This window comes from Urocitellus parryii, chromosome 10 (genome assembly GCF_045843805.1).
Source record: "Urocitellus parryii isolate mUroPar1 chromosome 10, mUroPar1.hap1, whole genome shotgun sequence".
NCBI classification, from domain to species: Eukaryota; Metazoa; Chordata; class Mammalia; order Rodentia; family Sciuridae; genus Urocitellus; species Urocitellus parryii.
The window spans coordinates 49941979-49956352 of record NC_135540.1 but is presented as its reverse complement, the minus strand read 5'-3'; the positions used below and the strand labels follow the sequence as shown (position 1 = coordinate 49956352).

General features: G+C 44.0%; 1 protein-coding gene and 1 pseudogene across 1 annotated transcript in view; one reads left to right on the top strand and one right to left on the bottom strand.

Moving 5' to 3' along the window:
* LOC144257260 (mitochondrial enolase superfamily member 1-like) overlaps window positions 1-1357 on the top strand; it is a 33581-nt gene extending 32224 nt beyond the window's left edge. Inside the window, exon 16 of the mRNA XM_077803411.1 lies at window positions 359-1357. Within this exon, the coding sequence (XP_077659537.1) occupies window positions 359-460 (102 nt within the window). The 3' untranslated portion in view covers window positions 461-1357. The remainder of the gene's footprint in view (window positions 1-358) is intronic.
* Window positions 1358-1737: 380 nt separating this feature from the next.
* On the bottom strand, window positions 1738-11444 carry LOC144257135 (thymidylate synthase-like; annotated as a pseudogene).
* Between the last annotated feature and the right edge of the window lie 2930 nt (window positions 11445-14374).

Below are 14374 nucleotides of genomic sequence, written 5' to 3'. Positions count from 1 at the left end.
GTTAAATAGCTTGACAAGGATTCTTTAAAAAAACAAAAATTGGTACCATCTACAAGTTAGTGACCTAAAAGTTTCTGACTACGACGGTATTACCTGGGCCATTTGTCCTGGTCAGGTTCAGATTGTGGCTTATTTTCACCAATAGGGGTTGTGCTATCAAAGGAAATTTGATTAGTTTCTGTAACTAATCCTACTGAGTACCCAATAAAGTATGCCCCCCAACCCCCAGTCTGAAAACTTTTTAAAATATTGAATTGCTTCTGACTTACTGGCACTATTAGGAACAGTAGGAATAAGTAACATACATATTTTTGTTCCTGGTGGTTATCCACACAAGTGACTCTGTCGTCTTTGCTAGGACGCTGGCTACTCAACAGAAATGAAGGAGGACTCTGTAAGGAAACACCAATATCCAGATGGCAATGTCTGGAAGAAGCTCCTCGCTGCTCAAGAAAACTAAGTGTTCATTTAGCCCTAACACCATTTTTTCTTAAGTGAAAAGACTTAAAATTTCCTGGGTAGTTTTATAAAAATAGAGAAGAAAAAAAATCTTATCCTACTAATCAAGACAAGTTCCACTCAAGAATTAGCCCAGTCATCATTTCAATTTGATTATTTTAACAAGCCAATATATATTCTATTTAATCCTTAAGTAGATTTAGATTTACCTAACCCAAAGCCCAGGAAGATATTCTTACCAAAATTTCCATCAAGCGCCAGTCTGCAGACATTAAATCATACTTTGAAAATAAGCAACACATTGCATAATTTGTTGGAACAATCCCTTATTTGTTCTAACACTTGTCATAAACTAGCAGAATAAAAATAGTTCTCCAGGACTCCAGGGGATCTGTTAGTGCATCAAAGGAAAAACTATTAGCCCTGATGTGATCTAGCCTTTTCCTGATCAGTAAACATATTAGAGATTCCATACCACACTAACATAAATGGGGGCAAAATGGTATTTCATGAATTATTTTTGTAATCCTTAAAAAAAAAAAAAACTCTGTCCTAAGTGGTGTTTATCTTTTTATTTATTTATTTTGGACAGCATGCCTTTATTTGTTATGTGATGTCAAACACTCTGCCACTGAGTTACAGCCCCAGCCCCCTAAGTGGTAATTATCTTTTAATGTAAAATGCGTCTAGGATGAGATGAATCATGAAAAAAAAAGGGCAAAATATAGTTTAGTCAGAATTTCTAATATATATTCTTACCCTCTAAGCAGCATCTAAACCAGAATCCAGCACACGCTTGCTTGGCTTAGGTGGGTTTGTTTGGGTGAATCTCTTTTAGGCGGGCACTGAGCAGATAAATGACAATACAGAATGAAAAAAAAAATGGACTAATGCAAACAGTTCTTTATTATAGAAACATAAAACAAATAAGCATTCATAGTGCACATATATTATGATGGATGGGTTACTTCAAAATTGAAGGGAATAAATAGCTTGTACAAACAATGAAATTCACAAGTCTTAATGAAGCCAAGAGACTGAAATGCTATGTATTTTTGCTAAAAGTATATAAACTCCCACTTTCTTTGCTCAGCATTTTGTACTCCCTCAGTCAACAAAATGTGACTGCTAAAACATACAGCACAGTTCTATCTGCCAATGGAAACATACTTGAAAGCTAATGAATAGTAACTGATTTTTTTGACCTAGTTTCTTTTTCTTTAGAAAAAAACAATTTTCACCTGAGCATTCAGCCTACCCCTACAAGTGACAAAACCTTTCCAACTCCTTTGAAAGCACTCTAAACAGCCATTTCCATTTTAATAGTTGGATGTGGATTGTACCCCGCAATCTGAAAGTCTTCAACTTTGAAGTCATTGATTTTCTCAACCTTTCGAAGGATTTTTGAGCTTTGGGAAAGGTCTTGGTTCTCGCTGAAGCTAAAAAAAAAATCAGATCATTATTTTGCCATATTTGTGCAACCTGCTTTTAATTCTGCTTCCCATGGAACAAGAACACAGTATTTGGGCTGGGATTGTGGCTCAGCGGTAGAGCGCTTGTCTAGCACGTGCGAGGCCCTGGGTTCGATCCTCAGCACCACATAAAATAAATAAATAAATATATTGTGTCCAACTACAACTAAAAAAATAAATAAATACTTTAAATACTGTGTTCTTTTTTTTTTTTTAATCAACAAAGTATTATTTTACAAGTGTCTAGTACTGTGGGTGCCCTAACCCTGGTTATACACTACTACTGCAACATACCCAATTGTTTCTGTTGCACAGATCAAGTGTAAAGGGTATCTTGTACCAATACAAAGCACCAGGTGCCTGGTAGCCCATCAGGTGAGAGTTATGGTAATTCATGGTAATTATTAACAATATGACACAGTCTTTTATTTTACTTTTCCATCTATACCTCATAGTAACATGCATTATAGTTTCTTGAGTTCCACTGTCCCTAACCCAAATGTCCCTGGCAGAAAGGGGAACAAAAGATGGCATCTCTTAACAAGTTACAGAAAAAGGCAAGTCTGGACTCCAGTATGAGTACTTGTGGCAGTGAGGATGTAGAGGTCATGACCTTTTGTATCTGTGTCCAACACAAGTGCAGACAGCAGAGAGAAGCAGCTGAATAAACCTGTGGTCACCCTCTATTTAGGCCAAGATCCGATAAAGGAGTAACTTACAATCTAATCAAGAATAGGATAAGAGTAAAAGTTTTTTGTTCTAAAATTATTTTTTTCTTGGGGCTCATGAAGGCACAGTCATATTTTTATTCCATTTCAAGTCATCTGTTGGTCAGTAATAGGGATTTGAACAGACTAGGCTTTTGAGAGTTCAGACCTAAACATTATATTTAGCATAAAATAAAGAGAAAACATGCACTTCAATTCCCCTTCAAGTAAAAATGAATTGGGGAGGCTGGGATTGTGGCTCCGTGTACAACACTTGCCTAGCATGTGTGAAGCACTGGGTTCAAGTCTCAGCATTGCATATAAATAAATAAAATAAAGGTCCATCGACAACTAAAAAAATGAGTTAGGAAGGCCCCAAATTCCCTGCCCAGAGTGTGGCTCTTCCTTTCTGTTACAGGTGCTTAGTGCCTCACAGCTCCTATCACATCAAGTATCACATCATCCCTGCCCACCTAAACACTGGAGCATGTCCTCTTTACTTCAGTATGACATCACACAGAGGGCCTGTCATATAGGAATGCTCCACAAATCAACCTTTGAGTACCAAGTTTTGAAAAGTATACTAGATATCATTCTTACCTGAATTTTCAGTGGCTTAATGTGATTCAGGTAAATATGTGCATCTCCCAAAGTATGTACAAAGTCACCTGGCTAAATAAATCCCACAGAACAATCAATGTTTTCGTTTCAATTCCTTTAAACACATCACTTAAAAACACATTATAGAATATGTAGCTATCCCAAGGCTTTTGATAAAAATAAAGAATTTAACCAGTACAGCTTTTGAGAAAAGTTAATTTAGGAAAGTTACATTATAGACAACCTGCGTGAACTTAAGTTTACATAGACAACAAAGGCAGGAAAGCCCGATGAAGGCTCACGAGGCAAGCCAGTTTATGTGTCTTACGTATATCAGATTTTAATACTAATCAGAGACTGAATTCTCCTGCTAGTTTTTCCAAATTAAAGAATCAAAGAGCTCAGTGCAATAGGCTGGCTATAAGAGCACTTTCCTAGGGCAGCTCACCTGCAGGCCCGTGATGTGTGCAATCATGTAGGTAAGCAGGGAATAGCTGGCGATGTTGAAGGGCACACCCAGGCCCATGTCACCTGACCTCTGGTACAGCTGGCAGGACAGCTCCCCATTCACCACGTAGAACTGGCAGAGGGCATGGCATGGAGGCAGTGCCATCAGAGGAAGATCTGAGGAACCAGCGCAGAGGAGAACAAGGAGGGGTATCTGGTTTTAAAGAGCACAGCTAAAAGCACGGTAAACCATTGGAGATCATGAAAAAAGCCATCAGGCCCCAGGGAAGTCTGCAACCCAGACCTTTTCATCATACAAAAATCAGACCATTGTCCCACCCCTTGCAGCAGTGGCCTGAAGCTGAAGATTTGTGCAGATTTATCTATGCTGAAGCAATGTTCTCCTATTCGAGCTGAAATTAAGGATCTATGCTATTTTTGTGGCACCAGACTGCAAATACAGGAGGAATGAGTTACTTCATTTGCAGGGACCACAGGATATTGGTGCCTTCAGCAGACCCTACTGTCTTCATTATAGATCCAAAATCCCATTCTGGGTAGACTTTATTTTTAACAATTGTGTTGTAAAATTATTAGTGAGAGTGGAGTAGTGATGACCGGAAATGTCATCTGCTCCAAATAAAATGTTAAGATTTTATGTGTATTTTCATAGGCAATTTAAAACTCTTTTTTGAAAAAAGTACAAGTATAAATGCACAAATTAAGATGCTCTGCTTTCAACCTGATGATCCGAGAATGAAAATGAATTGTGATTTGCTAAGGTTAATAACAAACCCCATGGCTGGGACGAGCTCCCAGGGTCCCACCTCCCCGGGTCCCACCTCCCCGTGGTGCCTCAGCAGTGTCACATGGCTTTGTTTTGTGCTGACCATACACTTAACAGAAAAGAGGATGACCAGGATGGTTTCACCTTTTGGGTTCCAGGCACACGTGATGATCCTTCTGTCATCAGGGTTGGTTTTGATGGTGTCAATCACTTTTTGCAGTTGGTCTACTCCTGGACCAGAATAATCTATAGAATTGTTAAAGACACATACACAAATTAATCAGAGCCTCTCATGGGATGGCCCTGCCATCATCTATTACACCCTTCATTCAATGTCCCTTCTTGACCCATGGTGACAGAACTCTGTGCAAATTTCTCATCTCTGGGTTGAGTTTGAGGTCTTAAGCTTCTAGTCCTCTGGAGTCATAGTAAAGTCTGTTTTCTATACATGAATTCCTTAAAGATTTGTCCTATCACAGTGTCACCTCCTCCTCCTCCTCCCTTCCCCCACTGCTAAGTGCTATGGTTTGGACATGGTTTGAGTGTGTCACTCAAAGGTTCATGTGTTGGGCTGGGGATGTGGCTCAAGCGGTGGCGAGCTCGCCAGGCATTCGAGGAGCGCTGGGTTTGATCCTCAGTACCACATAAAAAATAAAGATGTGTCCACCGAAAACTAAAATGTCACAGGGCACAGTCCCCACGATTAAATCTTGGTGGCTTATTTTATAAGAGGGAGAGAAACCAAAAGGGACACGTATGTGCTCTTCTCATCTCTTGCCATGCAATTCCCAGCTACCTCAGAACTCGGACTGTACGAAGGCCATCACCAGATGTGGGTCCTTGAGCCTCCAGGACCAGGAGCTAAATAAACCTTTATAATATTATCCATTTTCGGGTGTGTTGTTCATAGTTAAAACAAAAACAAACAAAACCCCCACAGACTTATACACTTATCTCAGTAATCTTAGATTTTTCCAATGTTTCCCATGGACTCAGCTTCTAACCCACCAACCCTTCTTGTCACACTTCAACTGACAAAACCTAGTTTATCCTTGTCCCACAGAACATATTGAGTCTGAAGTAGAATATAGCATTGCATACACATTCCAACTAAAAAGGGACTGTGGATTCCTTTCCACGACCTTGACACTAACTTACCCACATTTCTACCCCAAACTATACTCGAGACTGAGCAGCTAAACAGGTATTTCCTATAAATATAGGAAAACTCTATAATGATTACATCATCTTTCTTTTCTCCCAATCCTGTTTTCTGGAGTTTGATTCCCTGCTTTCCTTCTGAGATGGAACTGGAAGCTGAGAAGTGATTTGTTAATGGAAACAGAGAGCTTCGGACTGTCCTCTAGTTAAAATTCCAACTGATGAGAAATGTTCCAGACCAACAGTTCTCACATCTTGTGGGATAAAGGCCTCTAACTGATCAACTCTGGATTGTACTAATGTTAATTTAAGTAAGAGTATTAACAGCAGCTATCACTATGGGCGGGGACAGGGTGAAGGGTACAGAGGAATTCTCTCTACCTTTTTTTTTTCCAATTTCCTGTGAATCTAATTATTTCAAAATGAAAACTCAGAATCAAAGATGACAAACTCCTCTGCTGACATCTAGCAGCCTGTACTCATCCAACTAAGTCAATACTTTTATGACTTGGCCCTTTAAGCAACAAGAAACACCAGGCAGGATGTAAAGCCCCTAGCCAGGGGAGAAGCCTGACATCTTCAGGAAGGAGCCCTAGGTCAGCAATCACATACCAAGAAGCCACTGACCATTCACCTGCAGAAAGTCTGGCCTTGCGCATGCTAGACAAGCCCTTGTTGTAACCATTTTTAAGTATGCAATTCATCAGCATTAAGTAATTCCTATTGTTGTACAACCACACAGTATCCACTTCTAGAACATTTTCATCTTTCCAAACTAAAATTGCGTCCCCAAACACTAACTTCCCATTTTCCCCACAACCCAAGCCACCATTCTACCTTCTCCCTCTTCAAATTCACCCATTCCTAGTCCTCCAGCATTTTTTTTTTAATTCTTGAAACCGCCAACATCAAAAAAGGCCTTATGACTGCACATAAATGCAGACTTAGTCTTTCACTGAGGAATTGACACCAGGCCCAAATCCCTCCAGCCAGGAAATTGTTACTCCTGCATGTGTGCACACACACACACAAATACACCCTGAGGTGGTGTTTGCTTTGGCAACCCCTATCCTAAGAACAGGTGAGCTAGAAAGAAAGAGCCAAAGGCAGGAGTGGGAGGGGGGTTGGGCTCTGTGACTCAAGCAAATGGTGCCACTAACAGGACAGGAAATCCTGGAGTGAAATGTTTCATCCTTCCTCTATTCCAGCAGAGTGTGGGGGAGGGGGACCCCAATGCTATGCTGGATCACACCAACACCACCTACTGCACGCTAGAGGTTTAGTCTCTAGCTGAAGAAACAAGCTCCCACAGATGAACTTTCTTCCTACCCTTTTCCCCAACATGGACAACAATCCTGCAGCTATCTGCCAACAAACGACACAGGATGGCACAGATAAGGAAAATTCCAAGAATTCATAAGAACCCCGTAAATGCAAGTCACCAAGAGTGTGATCTGACCTTCATGGGGCACTGTCTCTCAAAATGTCAAAGTTCTATATCAGCTCCTGGGACAGAACCCAGGACCTCACACATGCTAGGCAAACACTCTACCACAGAGCTACACCCCGGCCCCGACGCTGACGCTGATTCATTATGCCCTAGACTTTATCCAAAACAATGGAGCAAACTCACGCTAGGAAGAACATTTGGGAAATCTGAGGAATTGCTCTGTCTCCTCACCTGAATCCATATCTTTGTATTCTGCCCCAAAATGTCTCCACTGGAAGCCATAGACTGGGCCCAGGTCCCCTTCTTGTCTGGTGGAGAATCCCAGGCCATCCAAAAAGCCTCGAGATTCATTGGCATCCCAGATTTTCACTCCCTTGGAAGATAGTTCTTTCGCATTTGTGGATCCCTAAAGAGATGAGAGTATAACAGGCACACAAGTGAATTCTGAGCCATCTGGGTTGAGGCCCCCAAAGTCACCCACTGCTCAGCCTCTAGCCCATGCTGACATGCTGGAGGGCGGGCACTTGACCCTGTCCACATGGAGCCTGAACTATCTGTAAGCAGACTGGACCCAGTCCTAACTTTTGGAGGGTGGTGATAGGGTGGTCTGACCCCTTCTTTGGATCCATCTCTCCAATCTTTTCCTATAGGGCTGGGGGTGTTGTTCAGTGGTAGAGTGCCCTTGAGTTCAATTCCCCGTACTGTTTAAAAAAAAAAAAAAAAAAGACCTGAGATTTCTGAAGATGCATTTTAGAAGTTCACTGTCATTTAAAAACCAACACAGAACCCACCCCAAGAACACAGAACTGAGAAAGACTGAACTGAAGCCAAATGTCAACACTTTCTAGGTCTGCCTGGATGGCCCAAGATCATATAAGCCACATCAAGAGCTTTATAGATGGGATCCAAATGTCTAGCTTGTCCTAGAACCAAGCCCATCTCTTCAGAGGGTTCTGGTCAGTACTAGACAGAACATCACTGGTTCTGGACCAGGACACTATACAAGGAGGAGCCTGGTGTCACTGCCACCCATCTCATGGCTCTCGAGCTCTTTTCCAAACTACCTACTACCTTTTGCTCTCTTCAGCATTCAAAACATGTTGAGTGACTAGTACATGGCAGTCTATGCTCCAAGCCCTAGGGGAACAACAGCAAAAAAGTGACTAATTCTTTGCTCTTGTGGAGCTTATTTATCTGTCTGTTATCCCCCTACCCACAATGGGGGCAGGGTGGAGAGGAAAGACTGTGGCATTACACATCAGATGTTCCCTCTCGAGAAAAATACAGGAGTCAGGGGAGAATTATAGTTTTTGACTGGGAGGCTGAGACTCACTGAGCAAAGACTTAAGGAGGTGAAGGAGTCACACTCCACGGGGGTGGAGGAGAAGGTTCTAGAGAGTGGGAAGCAAGTCCCAGAGGCCTCTGTGGGAATGTCCTAGTGTGCTCAAAGATAAGCAAGAGGGTTAGGATGGATGGTACAGAGATGTAGATTTCCCAGAGCTGGAAGGTGCTCTGATAAGGACTCTGCTTTTTACTGAGTAAAATGAGAACTACTAGGGATAATGTCTAAGGGCTGTGGGCCGAGGAGTTACATGATCGGACTCTTAAAAACCCTCTCTATGTTGAAAACAGACCGTCAACTTTCAACAGAAGCAGCTTCTTTACCTTGATAAACCACAGCAACTCCTCCAAAACACCCTTCCAGAACACACATTTGGTTGTCAGCAGAGGAAATTCATCTGAAAAACAGTTTGCCGTACAGTTTGAACATGGGAACAGAGAACACATCTTCCAACCTTTCCTGTGGAGGAAAACTGTCCTGGGACGTAAATTCCTAGAGTGACCTTAGGAACATCCAGAAAACTGCAACTCCTGGGATCAGGGAGGAGCTCCAGGCTGCAAGGCAAGTCAGTGACACAAGTCACACAGCACAGCCCCTCCTGAGCCCTGGCGACTACCGGACACAGCAGTTCCACACAAAGACATGGAGGATGCCCCTGTGGAAAAGGGAAAGAGCTATCTCCCACTACCCAGTCCTTGTGAATCCTGTCACACAGGTGTGAAGGCAACACTCAAAATGTTTCCCAGGACACAAGCAATTCCACCACTGTCAAGAATAAACTTAACTCAGTGCAGGGGAACAGATGTCACACTGGTGAAAACTTCAGAATAGTTTTTCAATATTTGTAAAGCAAATCAATATCAATTATTTTAGTGTACCAAAGCCAGCAACTGTTCACAGAATGGGTGTCAGGAGCAGCTTCCCGCAGCAATAATAACCTAGAACTCCAGTGAGACTCAGGTGGACGAGGAATAGAGAGCTGCTTGGCCTCATCTGCTTTTCTCCACCAAAGTTGACCCCATTTAAAGCTGTCCTGGAGGAGCAGGCCAGTCCTGGACAGAGGTGGCTGCCAGGCATCCCCAGAAGGGAAGCTGCCCTAAATCAAAAAGTGAGGCTGGGCCAGGTGTGCTGGTGCATGCCTGGAATCGCAGCTACTCAGGAGGCTGAGGCAGGAGGATCACAAGTTTGAGGCCAGCCTGGGCAATTTAGAAAGCCCCTCACTGAAATGTTATTAAAAATCGCATTTTAGGGCTGGGGTTGTGGCTCAGTGGTAGAGTGCTTGCCTAGCACACATGAGGCACTGGGTTCGTTCCCAGCACCAGATAAAAAATACTAAATACTAAATATTGTCTTTCTACAACTAAGAAAAAGTTTTTAAAAATAGCATTTTTAAAAAGGGGGTGTGGATGTAACTCAGTCTAACATGTGTATGGCTCTGGGTTCCACCCCCAGTATAAAAAATAATAATAATAACTGAGGTTGGGGTTTATCTAGGGCTTTGGGGTCCAACTCCTGGGTATGCACCTTGGCTGTGCATCACTGGAAGAGTGACTTAACTTCTCTATGCCTCAACTCACCACCTATAAAGTAGGGATAGAGAAAGTTCCTACATCAAGGATTGTGGGTGAGATTTAATAAGTAATGGTTAACACACTTGGGTTAGCATTAGCCACCAGAACGACGACTCTCATGCTGTCACATGCAGGGCTAGGCTCAGGGATGAAAGTGGCTCATGCGTCCCCAGGGAGCTGACAGCCCAGTGCTCTTAACAAAGTCTCTGGCTCCTCTCTGCTTCCCTCCTCCTCAGTTCCTAGAGAACCCCACACCCTTCACATGAGTTATATCCCTGGTTCCAGGTTGGGAGTGTTTGAAGCTCCCATGTAAGATGGCATTCCATCAACTTGACCTGGGGAACCACCCAAGTGCAGCCACCTCTTGCCATGGCCCCCTTACCTCTGAATGCTGACGATGACCCTTAGGAGCCAGAGGATGCTCGGTATCAAGACAATATCCAGGATCTGCTGACTGTTGTATTTTCTTGCTGGTAAGAGACACAACCCTTTAATAATGCGCTTCCTCAGTCTGTGCCCTGGGGGGACTGGGACTGTGGGTCCCTGGGCAGTGATGCAACTTCCTGTCAAGATGGGAAAGGGGGCTGGGAATGGGGCTTAGTGGTGAGCGCTTATGTAGCATGTGGGTGGCCCTGGGTTCTAGGCCCAGCACTGAAAAGAGAAGAGAGCAATGGTCTGAGCACCAACGAAGAAGTGCTGCCTTGAATCCGGAACCATCCCTACAAGTCAGAGCCAAGGTGAGTGTGGAGGCCAGGCTTCCCTGTCCCCAGCCCCCAGCCCCCAGCCCCAGAGCTGTGCGAGCAAATACGGACTGTCCTCAGGAAGTGGCTCCAGTTCTACAGAGCACATTGCAAGCAAGCCTTCCTCCCCCAGAATTCTTTTCATCAAGTTCACTTAAGAAGTCTTAAATAATCCCACGCAGGGTGGAGGTAGGTGTGGTAGGAAGAGGCGGGGGCAGGGTCGGTGCAGGCTCCTGCTGTGGGGAGGACTTGGGTGGGAGGCCAAGACAGGCAGGAGATGGAAGGGTAGAGGGCAGCCCCGAGACACGGCCCAGTGTTGGAGAGATGACCAGGTAAGAATCTGGTGTGATGGACTCCTACACGCGAAATCCCTAAAATACTGCATGGCTAGACACACACAAAGGCACCATCCCTCTCAAGAGCATTGGATATAAGTGTGTGTGTGTGTGTGTGTGTGTGTGTGTGTGTGTGTACACATAGGGACATATATTTCCTCCCAGTGTTGGGGATTGAACCCAGGGCTCCACACACCAGATTAGTGCTCTATCACTGAACCACACCTCCAACCTGAATACGGAACACTACACTTTTAATAATTTTCTGGTGTCCCCCCTCCTGGCCCCCAAATCTCCACAGTGCAGGGTGGATTTTCAACAGAGAACTGAGTGAGCACTTGATCCTCCATGAAGCGATTTTTCCTGGGGACATCCTGGATGGAACCCTAACCACCTCCCTGCCCCCTGATTCTGCCTCAGCTTTCATCTGACCCAGGTGCTGCCCCCTAGGGGAGTCTGGGGAAGCTGCACCTCTCTCCCTCCTTGGTTCCTCTTGGGAAAGGAAGGTTGCACCAGGGTCAGCAGAGGCAGATGAATTCCAGCTGTGCTAGAACCTTCCTGGGTGAGGAGTGGTGTGTGTTGGGGATGCTGAGAAATAAAGTCTGTCTGGTAGGGCCCTAAAGAGGATCGCACTCCTTTCGCTGAAATGCGGGTGACAGGGTCTCTCTCTCCCCCCAAGGCAGGATCTTTGTCTGGGTTTATGATGTCATCATTCTAATCAACCCCATGTTAATTGCCCTAGATGAGAAGAACCCCTTCATCTCCTACACCCAGTGGCTTTTCCTTTCTCTGTAGTTCTTGAGATCCTCCTGAAGTTCTACACGCATGAGTCCAGAGCCTATTTGGAAAGGAAGCAATTCTGGAACTGGTGAGTGTGTGTCCTAGGGAGGGGACAGGGGACTTCCTGTCACAGTTCAGAGACATGGCTGCAGGTCTCCAAGCTCCACCTGTGTAGAGGCATCTTATAATGAGCTCTTATAATCATCTTATAATGAACCCGTCTAAATTTAGGCTACCATTACTGTCAAATTTTATATCCTTCAATGCTTGTACAATAAATATGATTAAACAGCAAGTCTGTCTTTTCCCTCTCTGAGCGATGCTCTGTCAGGAGACAGCTGCTTCGTCTGTCTGTCTGTCTGCTGGTTGGTTTGTAGGCACATACTGTCCTTCTGGATGGTTCAGCAGGAATCTGCTAGGTCCTGATGGTTGGCAAGGTCAAGGTCAGAGAGAGAAAGATGGGCAGAATTACAGCCCCAAGGATTCTATCCCTTATCCCTGGAAGTGTATAATCTATTTCTTTTCAGACAAATGAGGAGTTTACAGATGTAATTCAGGTTCCTAATCAAGTGACTTTAAAAATAGGGAGGTCACCCTAGATGACCTGTGTTGGCCCCATGGAATCCCAAGGACTCTTAATGTCAGCAGAGGACAGAAGAGGAGGTGAACCACTCTAAGCCCACCAAGGACCCTGGGCAGGTTGGAAAGCTGTTACCTCCTCCTGCAGGGGCAGCCCCAGGCCTCCGGGAAGGAGCAAGGCTCAGCCCGTGCATTTATGGGCGCCTGTGAGACCCCATTCAGAGGATGCGGCCTTGCCTCACGGACCTCTGGCAATACAGGCTGTGTGAGAAAGTACTTCAGTCTCCTCAGTGTGTTAAGGTGGAAACCTGGCAGAACGCTGGCCTGCGCCTCAGAGCTCACATCATGCTCCAGTCACAAGGCTGGCCCGCAGTGCCGACTGTGTGGCCTCCGCTCCTTGGGCCGTGTTGACAGGAAGCCAAACCGAGACCAAAGGGACAGAATAGAATGCCCAGAAGTAAGCCCTGGTGTATGTGGTCAAATGACTCTTGATAAGGGACACAAGACCATTCAGTGAGGAAAAGAACAGTCTTTTCAGCACATCATTTTGGGGAAAACTGGACATACACATGCAAAAGAATGAAGTTGAACTCTTACCTAATACAACACCTACAAAAGAAAACATAGGGCAGTAGATTCAGGACACCAGAGTTGACAATGATTTTTTTTTTTTGATAAGATGCCAAAAGCACAGGCAACTAGAAAAAAATAGAAATATTGGACTTCATGAAAACTGAAGTTTTGTTCATAAAAATATAACATCAATACACTAAAAAAAACCAGTCCATTGGATGTGAAAAATAATGGCCAACCACATATTTTTTGCACCACCACACCAGGTGTGAAGCGTAATTCTTAGCAGTAGGCTGTGTATAAAGGATGCTGACTTTAAAAACCCCAATATTTTATAGTGGTCATTAGTATGCCTGCTGTTTTCTTAAGCAAGGCATTATCTTTTGATGTTTTCCATAATATATTATTTAAAGATCCCTCTACAACAAATACAGAATTCTTTTATGAGGGGTAGAACCATAGAGACCCAAGGAAAATTATAACAGTGTATCGGAAGTAACCTATAAAATTACTAAAATTTGAGTATGCACCCTATCTCCCCTCTTTTGCCCTGGGGAAGAGGTTTTGTTTCATTTGCCATTGATGCTCCCAACACTAATTAGTTAAATGTAATCTGTGAATGGTGACAATCTTCACACACACACACACACACACACACACACACACACACCCCTATCTTCCCCACTCAAAGCTTGCTTAATCTCAGGCTACACATAAACAAGTAGCTAAATGACAGACACTGGGAGGCCAAGGCCAGGTCTGTGCTGTATCCCGGAATGTTGAACAGTACCTGACACCTAGTAGGACCTCAACATCTCTCTGTCCAGTGTATATAGGACCAGAAATACCTGACTCCCTGTAGAGCAGTGTGTTCAGTTGGATGCACCATTTATAAGTGAGATTTCCAATCCATGAAACTACAGAAGGCCTGAGGGCTGACAGCTCAGGAATACATCCTGTGAGAAAGGGTGAGGGTACAGATGTTTGCAGCTCATAGATGTGATGGTCTGTTACTGTCCCTCAAAAGTTCCCGTGTGAGACAGTGCAAGTTATGAGAGCCTTAACCTAATTAGTGCATTGAACCCCTGGTGGGGACTAACTGGGTGGTAACTGTAGGCAGTAGGGTGTGGCTGGAGGAGGTGGGTCTCTGGGGACTGCCCCTGGGGTTGCTACTCTGTCCTGGTGAGGGGAGCACTCTCTCAGCTTCCCGGGTGTCCTGTCCTGAGCTGCTTCCCTACTCCGTGCCATTCTGCAGTGATTTTTTAAAAAAATAATAATATAATAATAATAATTATAATTGTTGTTATTTTGTGTGTGTGCAGTGATGTTCTCAAAACTGAAGAGGTGTTTGAAAATCGACTCAAATACGTC